Below are 14,624 nucleotides of genomic sequence, written 5' to 3'. Positions count from 1 at the left end.
CATATTTATCTGCGTAAGTATACTTTGATAATTATGTTCAACTTTGAAGAAATATGGTATAATAAAATTATGGGGTGTTCATTCGCACCTGACCTCCATAGAATGGAAATATGTCACAAAGCTTAACAAGGTTTTTTAATATAGATCCACAGAATACTGTGATAAGTGTTTCAGTGTGAACAAGTATGGTATAATAAATTATGGGGTTTATCTATTTTATTTTGAATTTTATCATATTTTGCTCTGGTTTTGATACCCCCAAATTCGAAGCTATCTCTTTACAACCCTTCCTTTTCATAACCTATCATACTTTAATAAATCAGAGTCCATTTTCTGTAGGCTGTTTTTGAACCCAGTTCACGACGGGTACTTTTGCTAGTATATATATATATATATATATATATATATATATATATATATATATATGTATATATATATATATGTATATATATATATATATATATATATATATATATATATATATATATATATATATATATATATATAATGGAGATGTATGTTTTTCTGAAATCAAATTTATACTATTATTTCTATTAATTACATTTTTGTACAATCGTTTTATACCTTTTCAGACTAATGTACTATTTTCAATGTTCAATCCAAGAGGATAGTGCAGTATCTGTTCTTTTGTCCTTATACCATCTTCCTAAGCTTTATCTCTTCTTTTGCGAGGATGGAGATAGATTATGCAATATCTATTTTGTTGTCATAAGACCATCCTTCTAGGTATTACCTTCTCCTGTGGAGGAAAGCGTAGCGTAGTATGTTTACTATTTTATTTGATTATGAATGGCTTTAAGGATGGCTGTGCATGTAATTGTGAAGCAAGGGTTGCGCAATCTACAACCACACTCTTTTGATTCGGCACTGCTTGATTTGACAGACAAAGAGAACTCTAGACTAGAAACAATATCGAGATAAGCTGAGAAGACATACAGCCCCTGCTATGCCCAAACAGTCACCCATTTTAGTACTGATTATACTCCACATCGCTTAACTACGTTGATCTAACGGGAAACGGTGTGCCCACGTGATTATGTCGCGTGTTGCTTTATTGATTGATGCATGTAAAATTACTCTGATCTCATTGAGTTTCAAAATATATGACCTTGTGCCATACCCGATACCGAAGCAGCAATGACCATTAGTCGTTTGTATATCCCCGTCAGCGGAGATAACGACCTTAGGATTTTGTAGTTCTTGCAGGGAAGTGTGGACGTCCTCATATATACAACACCTGATATTCCCAAATGGTCACCCATTTGAAATTGCCATAGTTCAACGTTGCTTAACTCCGGTGATGTAACAAGAACCGGTGTGCCAACGTGATTATGTCGTCGTATTTTGTAACATACACTAACATCAGTCAATTCAAAAATGGAGCCAAATTTTCTTGTCAGTCTGTAAATGATTTCAAGAAGACACCCATGTTTCGATTTTCTATCAATTTTTTTTCTTTTTTTCTTTTTCTCTTTTCTAGTTCGATAATTCCGTCGGATGTGATTGGAATCGTCGCTCTCATCATCTTCATCCTCACGTTTTATGTGCATGCCCGAAAGCAGGAATGGACATATCGTTTAGATTTTCTATGGAAATCACAGGTGAGACCCGCTGAAAAATGGTTTCCACATTTTGTTTGCAATCAAACTATTATATATAAAACAAAAAAAAAACAGCCTCTACTGTTCATATGAGATAGAACATAACATGAGACAAAGCAAATAGGGTGCTTGTTCAGAATGGTAACGAAAATCGAATATCGAAAAATGGAATTTCCATAAAAAAAACAATGTTATCCACTTAATTATCGCATCAATTTCAGCTAAACGCAATGTTTGCCATATCGAAATTACATCATTACATTTACTTTCACGATCCAGCATTCCGTCATTATTACGTTGAAATTATCTAGTTTGATGCAGTTATCTCCCCTGTTATCATAAAAACAATTTATTTCGAAAGCAATTTTCATTATCTAATTTTCTACTATATCGTTTTTCGTAATTTGGGGATATGTTACTAATTTCAGCATGACAGTTAAGAAGATAACATGAATTTCAATTGAAGGTAAATTTTTCGAGTGTAAATTTTCGTTATCATTCTGAACAAAACCGGAAATAAAAGATCTTTAGAAAGGGAGTTTTTCCTCGAAATATAGTGCTATCTCGCATCCACACATACAATTCTACTAATCGAAGTAAAAACTGAAAGCAAGATTTTTTCGGAAAAATAAATAAAAACTAAAATAATTCTATAACACGCGTCTAATGATGAGAGATGTTTTCCTCTGAAACGAATATTTGAATTGAAATTTCTAAGTTTACAATACCCGTAGAACGTAGAATTGTTTACAATAAAAACTTATTTGTTAACTTCGCCGAATATAACGTTATCGTCAGGAATAGAATCGGTTTGTGGTTTGTTTGTTTTTTTGTTATTTTTTTTTGTTGTTTTTTTTTTTTTTTTTTTTTTTTTTTTTTTTTTTTTTTTTTGTTAATTTTATCCTTATTTGTGTAATACTGTCACTGGAAAAATAAACACCGTATGTTCTTTCATCGGTGATATTTGCAAACGTTCTAAAATAATTAAAGTGACTAAAATCATTTATATATATATATATATATATATATATATATATATATATATATATATAGCCTGAAGATAAGTCTAAAAAAATAAAATCGATAATGTTTAGTTATTGGATTTCAATTATTTCAAATACAAAACTATTTTAATATTTTTTTTTCTCTGAACTGCTAATGCGCATCGCTTGTATAGTCGCTTTATACTTAGAAACGAGATAAATTATTCAATTTCTATTTATATAAAGTTAGGTATGAGTATATATTTATACGCGTTATATATATTCTTTATATATATATATATATATATATATATATATATATATATATATAAAACAAATCAGCTAATAAAATAGATGTTAGCATTTATTTTATATGAAAACTTTGCGAGTTTCCAGATATCTTGTTAAACGGAAATAAATTTTGGTCGACAATTCTCTGTATGTTTATATGGGGAAAATTACGAACGTTGTTTCTTTTTCGCACACATAAACATACACACACTCACACGTACACACACTCACACACACACGCGCGCGCGCGCACGAAGATAGAGTTCGCAATTTAAAAAGGGTTTAATATTTGCTTATTTTCGAATGATTTATCATACTATACCCAAGGTAATACAAATCAGACGCAACTGAAAATTTTTTGGACGTTTTCAAAAGTGTCTCATTCATTCATTGAGTAGCAGTTTAGTATCAGACCATATGTACGTGTCTCCTGAGGTAAACATCTACCTGTATAATTGTCACATACATCCTAAAATTAAGTAATGCTGTCATATCGTTGGGGAATGGTTGAGAGGACGCGAAAAGAAGTAAAGATTATATAAAGTTATCAAATGAATTAAGTCCTTTAGTGACTTAAACGATTAAATTAATAAAGTTATCAAATGAATTAAGTCCTTTAGTGACTTATTTAAACAATTAAATTCCGAGATACTGAAATTAGATAAAATATTAGAACCAAATTCAATTCTAGAAAATATCTCAAATCAAAGAATGAAGCCTAAGGGATCTTAAGAAAAAAATGAAATTTAGAGAATGTCGCTTATCTAGTGTTTAACCATGAATTAAATGTAAATCTGAAATATTTGAATTTTCAAATCGGAGGTTGTTATGCCATCTAAAATCCTTTAGAATATTCCCAAGAAGCTAACATTTGAGAACGATTTATTGATGTCTCGTACAGATAATATGCAGTTCAAAAAAAATCGAAAGTGCCTGAAACTTCACGAAATGCTTCTATTCTTTTTCGTTTTTGTATAAAACTAAATAAAACTAAATATAACCAACATTAATCGTCTTTACATGGAACAGCTGTGTTCTGAAATTTGTAATAATTAGTTTAGGAGTGAATCATGTACATATTGTAACATTTACATAACGAATAAAACAATTTTTGATATATATCTGCAGATGTTTATAGTTGGGTCTTTTTATTCTCTTCATCTTTGCTGTATCTCTTTGCTGCGTTTCATGAGTTACGATCGATCATCTCCTCTGTTTAAAGTCGAATTAAACTTTTCATGGAGGAAAAACACAAGGAAACATTCGCGGAGTTTTCTTCAATGTTTATTTGGAGACAATAAATTTAAGATGAAGCGACTAATAATAATTGTAGCTAGTTATTTACGTCTTACATCTCATGTCCTAACTTACGGAAATGAATGGCGCAGGCGGACAGATATTGAAGTATCATTCGCCTTAGATTATAGTTCATGCCTCCTTTGTATGGTTTCCCGAGAGAGACTTATCTGAAAACATTAGTTCTCTCTCTCTCTCTCTCTCTCTCTCTCTCTCTCTCTCTCTCTCTCTCTCTCTCTCTCTCTCTCTCTCTCTCTCTCTTGCTCGAAAAACGTGACGCTATTCGTCATTCGCCATAGTTCGATTCCTACTTCGTCTACAACGTGTGACCTTTGCCCCCTGTTCCAACTCCTATCAGCTATCTCTGGAAACGATTTTGTTTGCAGATTGAGGCTATCCTGACATGTACCTAAATGTGACTCTTATCAAAATCCACACTAGCGAACTTAATCGCTACTGACATACACATATATAACGCATACAAATATATAAGCCTATACTCATCACTAACTTTATATGAATAAAACTGAATAATTTATCCTGTTTCTAAGTATGAAGCGACTATACAAGCGATGCGCATTTATAGTTCAGAGAAAAAATATTAAAATAGTTTTGTACTTGAAATAATTGAAATCCAATAATTAAACATTATCGATTTTATTTTTTAGACTTATCTTCAGACTATATATAATTGTTGAACATTTTTGTTGTGGTATTTTCCAATTTGTTTTACTTCTCCGTGTGTTTGCAGGCATCTGAAGAAAAAGCCGAAATGAGCGAACTACAAATGAACAACCGTCAAATCCTATGCAACCTGCTGCCAGCCCACGTCGCTGTACACTTCATTGACCATCAGAACAATACACACATGGTAGGACATACGTTTACCAATAAAATATCGCTTTTACTAAAATCTTTATCACATTTTATTTTTACTTTCACGCTTTATTATTGTTGCTCCATTAATTAGATTTTTTATGGAAATCGCTTCAGACAAGTTATCACTTGATTAAGGAGAATACTTAAAGGTAAAAAATTATCCAACGATAAGTTTTAGATAGATTCTGATATATACTTTTCGCGGGATATATTCGTTTGAAAGTAGTTGTGTAATCTTTACCACAGTATTAGAGTAAAAATTTTGTCATTCACTTTACTGAACTGTGTTTGTGGTCGAAGTTGGCATAACCTTAACGTGAGGTTTTCGGCGTACCTTTCGACGTCTTTTACGGGCGGCTACACCCGTCAGTATTTATGGCTTAATCAGCCAATCAGATTTTTGCGATGAGGAATTCAGATGAACTCACATTCATTACATCAGATTCCAACCGATAAACCGCAATTCTTTCCTCTTTGCCAGAAACATTGCTCATGGAATGTGGAGCCTAAAGGACAAAATAAGAGAAGTTAAAGTTACGAGGCTGTCGAAAGTAAACCCAAGGCCCAGTTTCTAGTTTCCGTCGACATTACGTAAATTAATTTTATTATCAAAAACATAGCAAAGCAAAACAAACGTCTAAAAAAAAAGCACAAACGATATTTCCATCTTTATACAGTGTGAATTTTTATTCAAGGTCAGTTCGTACGTTTCAATCGTAGTCATAGTGACGACCTTCTCTTTTTATAGGGGTTATCACGGCTTATCACTCAAGGATAAGGGTTAATGAGTGAATCAGAGTAATAAACGATAACTGATTATTTACGAGGACTGCTCAACAACAATTAGTTCACGTTAGACTTGAAAACGGCCAACTAGGAAGTAACCCCATGGTATTGTGTTTTACAGGCAGACAGCTCTAGGAAAACAGCTTTTCTCTGCTAGGTTGTTCTACGGAGCGGAAACACGAATAGAAAAAAAAAAATTTCTTCTGTTGAGACGAAAACGTCGAATTTCCATCTCCCGCAGTTGCCTGTGGCAACCACGGATTGATGTTGAGGTAAAAAAAAAAATAAATAAAAAAAATAAATAAAAAAAATAAAAAATAAAAAAAATGAAAAGCAGATTTAAATTCCTGGTGATGTATGCTTCGCCCGCCACTGAGTGAGAATAGATGTAGCATGTGAATCTCTGTAAATAAACGTGGAGACTTCTATTACAATCGTGGTTGGCAACCGTTGAACAGGATCCATGTGTACTGCGTATTTTTGTAGGTAAGGATTTTGTAATCAATAGTAGATCAACTATCTAATGCTGTGCTCAAGTGTAAGTAGGAACTTGTCATATTTGCAGACGTTTTCGACTCGCATGAGTTATCGTCTAGTCACGTGATGAGGCCGACAAATAAAAACTCGTGAATTCATTAGAAAATCGATTAAGAACGTTTGGAAAACATTTTAAAATATTCGCCTTAGAAAAATTTGATAAGAAAAAGTACAAATAGACATGTTCACGTTTGTTTGATCAAATATATGTACACACACACACACACATACACATAAATATATACATATATATTGATACATGTTTAAATGTGTGTGTGTGTGTGTGTGTGTGTGTGTGTGTGTGTGTGTGTGTGTGTGTGTGTGTGTGTGTTGATACATGTTTGGTTTAAGACGAGAGAATTTTTTGCATTATTTTCTAAAACGTTGTTTCGACACTGCGAGCTAGTTTTCATGTCTTCGGTTGTAATTTATGTATCGATAATCGATAACGTTATCTGCCTACACATATACACGCATATAAATAAAAATTGCATTCCCGACTGGTTTAGGTTTGTTGAACATTTATGTGAACTGCAACCTTTGTGTTAAGAATAACTTTAAACATGAAACTATTAATATTTATGCTGACTCTCTTTACAATAGTAATTTAGCCCCTCCACCTTTCCCTAGGGACATATTTGTTGAACTCACGATGATCTGTACTAAAGCAGTAGAATTTAGCTTCGACAACGTTATGTATAGTCAAATAAACAGGGATCAGATGGGAAGTCCCCTTGCTCCTGCACTAGCTGACATTTTTGTGGGATTTCACGAGTCGGTATTGTTTAATGATGTATCGAAGCCATTAATATATTTCAGATACGTTGACGACACCTTTGCAGCTTTTACCTCTGAAAATGAGGCTAAAACATTTTTCAACAAACTTGATTCTCTCCATACAACGCTATTATTTACTATGCAGAACGAGAATGACAGTTGCTTGACTTTATTGGGCGTTTTAGTTGAACGCAGTAAAAATTCTTTTCTTACGACAGTCTATCGTAAGCCGACATTTGCCGGTTTATATATGAACTAACGTTCATTTGTGCCTACTTCCAAGAAGATTCGACTTATTCAGACGTTAGTATATTAATCCCTTAGAATTTGTTTTTTCTGATAAACTAGAACGCGAATTGAAGACCGGCAAAGATATTTTCATTCAAAACGTTATTCGGAGAATTTAATTGATAATATTAATAAAAATAAAGTTAAAAAAATACAATTCTCCTGCGGTCTTTGGTCTATCCAGGTGTCCTCTCCCTTGGGTTGGGGAGACCGGTCAGTCTTTAAGTAGACGAATCATTAAATCTGTGTCAAATTGCAACCCGTCCTTTGCTCTACGTTTGATCTTAGGTGTAAAGTCTGCATTTCTCCTAGTTGCCAAGGATGGTTTACTTGACATCACAAAAAGTAATGTAGTTTATGAGTTAAAAAAATCATCTATTTTGTTTTCTCTATATTTTCTTTCTCTATTTCTGTCTCTATTCCTTTTTTCTCTTCTCAATCACTCTCTCCCCATTGTAATTTTTTAACTTTATTTAAATTGCCTCTCCCTTTTTACTTTTTTATTTAATTAAAGTCCTGTGTTTTAAGTTTTTTAACTCCAACTTCTAAAGAGTTCCTACCTAAAATAAAAATCCATTATTCATTGAACTTTTGAATAGTCAAGTCGCTGCCTGATGATATCTGTTGTTTGATTGAAACAAGTGGCTATTTGTAGCAGCGGGATGTGAGCATGTTTATATAACAATAAACAAGTATTATCAGCTCTTTTTATTGAGCACTATCTAACAACCTCGTTGAATTCATTAGTCCATTACTTTTGAATATAAAAAAACCCCGAGTATATATATATATATATATATATATATATATATATATATATAGAGAGAGAGAGAGAGAGAGAAAGAGACAGAGAGACAGACAGACAGACAGACAGACAGAGACAGACAGACAGACAGACAGAGACAGGCAGACAGACAGAGAGTAGAAGTAAACCAACATATTGTTTGAGTATATCTATAAAGGTGAGAATGTGTCTGTATACGAAACGATCTTTTGATCGACAGACTTTAAATTTTGTATTTAGGGTACTCAGCTATGTGGAAAAATTTTAATCGATTTTCATCTGGAAAAAATGGAAATTGAAGAATTGATACTTGGAGATCATCGGATTTTTATCTGTTCGTCAACTGTTTCACGAGATTTTAAAACAGTTTTTATAGATTTTGGCAAGCTGATCTAATGGTTATCGTACTTGACTCACTATCTATGGTTTTGGCTTCGATCTCAGTTCAAGTGTGTTTTTTTTACTTACAAGAAATAAACTTTTTAGAAACATCATAATACTCGCATGCACATATCTCAGTTTCTTTCCATTCTTTTACTTCCAATTTTTACAGGAATTTCACGTTACGGCATTTCTGTTATTGTAAACAGAAATAGCGTAATGTTAAATAGGAATTCTGCATTGCGTTTCGGCCGATTATTCCTCTGGCCTTCGTCAGGTGGTTAATTTGTCCAGATTTCGTATATATTATTATAGAGTCGTGATTTCAAAAGTAAAAAAAAGTAATTAGATGCCATCAGTTAGAATCGAAACCGAAACTTTAGCATTCAAAGATGGTGACGTTACCACTGTACCAACATGACACGCATATAGACCGAATAAAAAAATGAAATAAGATGAATGTACAAAATGTTTTACGATTTTTAAAATTTTTACCTATTTTTGACCCCTTAAAAACTATTTTAACCAGCTAAAGACCCATAAAAGCTAAAGACCCATAAAAGCTAAAGACCCATAAAAGAACGATCCATAAAAAATCCAATCATTTCAGGCCCCTAGAGTCGCTCTACGATTTTTAGTTTTGATAGAGATGGGGTTGGAAATATGTAGGTAGACAGACAATTATAGTGCCTTTTATATATTAGATCATTTAGATTTAGATTATTTTTTTAAATGGTTAAAACTTTTAATATTAGAAGTCAGCATCCCACAATAACATTTCATACAAAATGACTAAAAGTGTTTTGAAATGTTTAACGTAAATACAGTTTTCGGTGATGGTCGTTGTTGTTGTTGTTGTTGCTGTGTGTTTTGTTATTTATTTATTTTTTTTTTTTTTTAATGTTCTTTTTGGTCCCCAGACAAAAGAAGGGTGGGCATAGAAATTCACCCTGGTCCGTTCTCAATACCTACGCCTCGGAATTTTTTTTTTTTTTTTTTGAAATTTTGCACAAACATTAAACATGATATGAGTAAAAAAGAAAAGTAACGGAACAGATTATCCGGGAAAACTCCGATTGTCCCCTAGGGGTGCCTTTCAGATTAAAATCGCTAAAGTGTACACTTTTGTGCTTATTAAAAAAAATTGATGCCTTGGATTTTTATAAAACTTTCTGAAAAGTTGTAACTAACTGAATTCTATATAATTTTGTTTGTTTATACTTCGCGATAACTCTTGGATGTGCCCCAGCGGCTCTTTTGGGGCCAATAAAAACACTCCATTTTTGGGACTATTTTATCATATTTGTCTAAAATTTTCTGTGTATGTCTATTTAGCAGTTTTGCATGGTGCTGAACTCAAATTTAAATATGGTAAGGCCTTGGGGACTTTGGGGACTAAATGGGGGTGTTCAATGATGGACAGTCATTTCTTTTTTTTTTTTTTTTTGCATGGTGCAGAACTCAAATGTACATATGTTAAGGCCTAAAACTGCACCGCTTGTTCATTTTCACCAGGATTTGACGTCCCCTGGGGAAGTTTGGGGCTAAATGGGAAGTTGCAAATTTCTGAACTTAGTCATTTTTTATGCCTGATTTACTATGCATTCACGGGGGACTATGTATCTTTTGCTTGTTTCTTTAGTGTTTTGGTTTATTGATTTTATTACCAAAATATGATTCGAAGAAAACTCAAAAAAAAACTAGTGATACGTCTGGAATATTTAATAATTACTTTGAAGAACAGTTGAAAGACAAAGTACAATTACACAAATAATTCTATTGTTTTGCAATTTTTGAAACTATATATATATATATATATAGTTTCAAAAATTATTAAACATCATAGAATTGTTTGTTTAATTGTACTTTTTTGTTTTTCTTTCAATTATTAATATATATATATATATATATATATATATATATATATATATATATATATAGTAATTTATAAAATATATATGTCGATTAAGCTACACTGAATATTCCGCGTTTCATCCATTCTAGAATTTTTCAGGCTTATGCGCATAAGCCTGAAGAATCCTAGAGTGGATGAAACGCGGAATATTCAGTGTAGCTTAATCGCCATATATATTTTATAAATTACTAACTAGCTCTACCTACGTATTGAGCACTTTTGAAGTAAATACTTAAAGTTTACGCATAAATTTATACTTTCGTATATTAATTTTATGTGAGTAAATGAAGTAGTTTTATATATATATATATATATATATATATATATATATATATATATATATATATATATATATATATATATATATATTAAACTGACCGTATTTATCTTTTTTCTACCGGATACCAGGAGCTGTACAGTCAACAATACAACAAAGTTGGTGTGTTCTTTGCCTCCGTACCAAACTTCTCGGAATTCTACATGGAACTCGACGCTAACAACCAAGGAATGGAATGCCTGCGAGTCTTGAACGAAATCATCTTTGATTTTGATGAAGTTCGTCTTATCATTTACTTAATAAAAATATTTCTTTCTTTGCTTATAATTTTTCGCTTTTTTTATTTTTCAACCTGGTGCGTGGCACGCCCTCACTCCTCCCCTCTAAAATGTTTACTTTTTATTCTTCTAAATATTAACAACTATGAACTAATTATTTCATTATAGAAACATATTTGGAGAAATTAATTTCTTTCATTGTAAGCATAAGGTATCAAGTTGCTATATAATTGATTGTAGCGTAAACAGGTTTTAACAACTTGATTTTTTCGGCTCCTATTGTCTAATATATATATATATATATATATATATATATATATATATATATATATATATATATATATATATTTTTTTTTTTTTAAATATAGTTATCCACTGACGACACGCGTTTCGTCGTCTACGACTCATCAGAGGGTCTGAATCTAGCGAAATTCGAATATATATATATATATATATATATATATATATATATATATATATATATATATATATATATATATATATATGATCGCTTGATCATTATTGATTGTCTTTACGTTGTGCCTCTAGTTGCCATATAAATGTTGGTAATTTCTCTTAATTCACGTGGCGATTGATGGTGGTCGAGAGGTAATTGATTTCACTAATGGATTCAAAGCTGGCTTTTTAGCTGGGTTCGAATCGCTCGGCCAGTAACAATCGTCACTTTCTGCACCGATGATTGCGAAACTATAGAACGCTAACGTCTGTCGGTATAAAAAATTATTTAGAATTAAGCATATATTATATATTATTATGCGACTTGGAGCATGCCTATGTATTTGTGTCTCAACGTTAATTACAAAGTTATTAATAATTGTTTAGCGTCACTGACTAATTCGAACTTTTTGAATGTTCCTATTTCAAAAAAAAAATAACTTGATTATGAAACTTTATTTACAAAAATTAATTTTCGTATCTTCATAAACAAATCAGATATATTTTAGTTTACTTCTGTGTAACCACCCCCCTCTAGACGCTCGTCCATACTAAAAACATTTTTGTCAATTCATTTTGTCTTGTTCTGATTGTATCTTTCAGCTTCTAACAGAACCACGTTTTCGAGCGATCGACAAGATCAAAACCATTGGAAGTATCTATATGGGCGCCGTTGGATTAACACCGTCCCTTATGATCGAGGTACGTTTAACGTAAGAGGGTTGCCTTTTTTCTGTTGTTCTTGGACTTCGGGCCGGGATCAAAGTGTAGTATCTGTTCCGACAGATACTGCACTTAAGATGGTTTGTACCAGTCAATGGAGGGGAAACCCTCTATACTGGGACAATTATTATTTTTGGTAACCAGAGTGACCCCTTTTAGGGGAGCTGGTTTTTACCTCACATTAAAAACGGCCTTGTGCCTAATTTGCTCAGTGGGGGAGCAAATAAACACCATCTGTTCCGACAGATACTACACTTAAGATAATTTGTACCAGTCAATGGAGGGGAAACCCTCTATACTGGGACAATTATTATTTTTGGTAACCAGAGTGACCCCTTTTAGGGGAGCTGGTTTTTACCTCACATTAAAAACGGCCTTGTGCCTAATTTGCTCAGTGGGGGAGCAAATAAACACCATCTGTTCCGGCAGATACTGCAAGCTATGACTAGCTATGACTAGCAAAGACCAGATGTGGGGGCAACCCCACATGCCTGACCATTAACCAGCTCCCATTTCCCACCTCTCGGGAGCTGGTCCCCCCTTTCCCTTCCCCCTCCCTTCACTCCTCACATTAAAAATTGGCCTTGTGCCTAATTTGCTCGGTGGGGGAGCAAATAAATACCATCTGTTCCGGCAGATACTGCAGGCTATGACTAGCTATGACTAGCAAAGACCAGATGTGGGGGCAACCCCACATGCCTGACCTTTAACCAGCTCCCATTTCCCACCTCTCGGGAGCTGGTCTCCCCTTTTCCCTCCCCCCTCCCTTCACTCCTCACATTAAAAATTGGCCTTGTGCCTAATTTGCTCGGTGGGGGAGCAAATAAATACCATCTGTTCCGGCAGATACTGCAAGCAAAGACCATATGTGAGGGCGACCCCACATATAAGACCTTGGTCAATGTAGGGGCAACCCTTCATACCAATTGTCATTATCCAACTCCCCTACTCCCCGGGGAGTTGGTCCCCATTTCCCCTTCACTCCTCACATTAAAAATCGGCCTTGTGCCTAATTTGCTCAGTGGGGGAGCAAATAAATACCATCTGTTCCGGCAGATGCTGCACTTAAGATAATTTGTACCAGTCAATGGAGGGGAAACCCTCTATACTGGGACAACTATTATTTTTGGTAACCAGAGTGCCCCCTTTTTTGCCTACTTTAAGGGGTGCTGGTTTTTACCTCACATTAAAAACGGCCTTGTGCCTAATTTGCTCAGTGGGGGAGCAAATAAACACCATCTGTTCCGGCAGATGCTGCACTTAAGATAATTTGTACCAGTCAATGGAGGGGGAACCCTCTATACTGGGACAATTATTATTTTTGGTAACCAGAGTGCCCCCTTTTTGCCTACTTTTAGGGGAGCTGGTTTTTACCTCACATTAAAAACGGCCTTGTGCCTAATTTGCTCAGTGGGGGAGAAAATAAATACCATCTGTTCCGGCAGATGCTGCAAGCTATGACTAGCTATGACTAGCAAAGACCAGATGTGGGGGCAATCCCACATGCTTGACCTTTAACCAGCTCCCATTTCCCACCTCTCGGGAGCTGGTCCCCTTTTCCCCTTTCCCCTCCCTTCACTCCTCACATTAAAAATCGGCCTTGTGCCTAATTTGCTCGGTGGGGGAGCAAATAAATACCATCTGTCCGGCAGATACTGCAAGCAAAGACCATTATAAGACCTTGGTCAATGTAGGGAAAACCCTTCATACCAATTGTCACTATCCAGCTCCCCTAGTCCCTGGGGAGTTGGTCCCCATTTCCCCTTCACTCCTCACATTAAAAATCGGCCTTGTGCCTAATTTGCTCAGTGGGGGAGCAAATAAATATCATCTGTTCTGCAGATGCTGCACATAAGTTAATTGGTCCTTGGTCAATGTAGGGGAAACCCTTCATACTGAGACAGCTACTATTTTTTTGATACTGCCAGTTCCCCCTTTTCCACCTTGTTTTAGTGGAGCTGGTTTAACTCCACATTAAAAACGACCTTGTGTCTAATTTGCTTCCGTGGGGAAGCAAATAAATACACACACACACACACACACATATATATATATATATATATATATATATATATATATATATATATATATATAGTGCGTGTTATTTATAATGCGTTATATATGTGTGTGTGTGTGTGTGTGTGTGTGTGTGTGTGTGTGTGTGTGTGTATTTATAGATATTTATATTATTTGTATACAGAGAGAGAGAGAGAGAGTGAGAGAGAGAGAGAGATTAAGTGAAATACTGAAATGCCGTAGGACCACAGGTTTTATAATACTGTAAACTAAATGTTGCTAATAAGCACAATTTATAATTACCAATATTTGTAATACTAATAATATGTCCTCCG

At 34.0% G+C, this 14,624-nt stretch overlaps 1 protein-coding gene across 1 annotated transcript in view; it reads left to right on the top strand.

Moving 5' to 3' along the window:
* LOC145247222 (uncharacterized) overlaps positions 1-14,624 on the top strand; it is a 341,528-nt gene that overhangs the window by 301,572 nt on the left and 25,332 nt on the right. The window contains exons 14-17 of the mRNA XM_080108849.1: positions 1,502-1,622; positions 4,944-5,063; positions 10,948-11,094; positions 12,154-12,252. Of these exons, the coding sequence (XP_079964975.1) occupies positions 1,502-1,622; positions 4,944-5,063; positions 10,948-11,094; positions 12,154-12,252 (487 nt within the window). The remainder of the gene's footprint in view (positions 1-1,501; positions 1,623-4,943; positions 5,064-10,947; positions 11,095-12,153; positions 12,253-14,624) is intronic.

Source organism: Euprymna scolopes, chromosome 25, assembly GCF_053919585.1.
Source record: "Euprymna scolopes isolate OS-2025 chromosome 25, ASM5391958v1, whole genome shotgun sequence".
Classification (NCBI taxonomy): domain Eukaryota; kingdom Metazoa; phylum Mollusca; class Cephalopoda; order Sepiida; family Sepiolidae; genus Euprymna; species Euprymna scolopes.
This window is presented reverse-complemented; position numbering and strand designations above follow the sequence as displayed.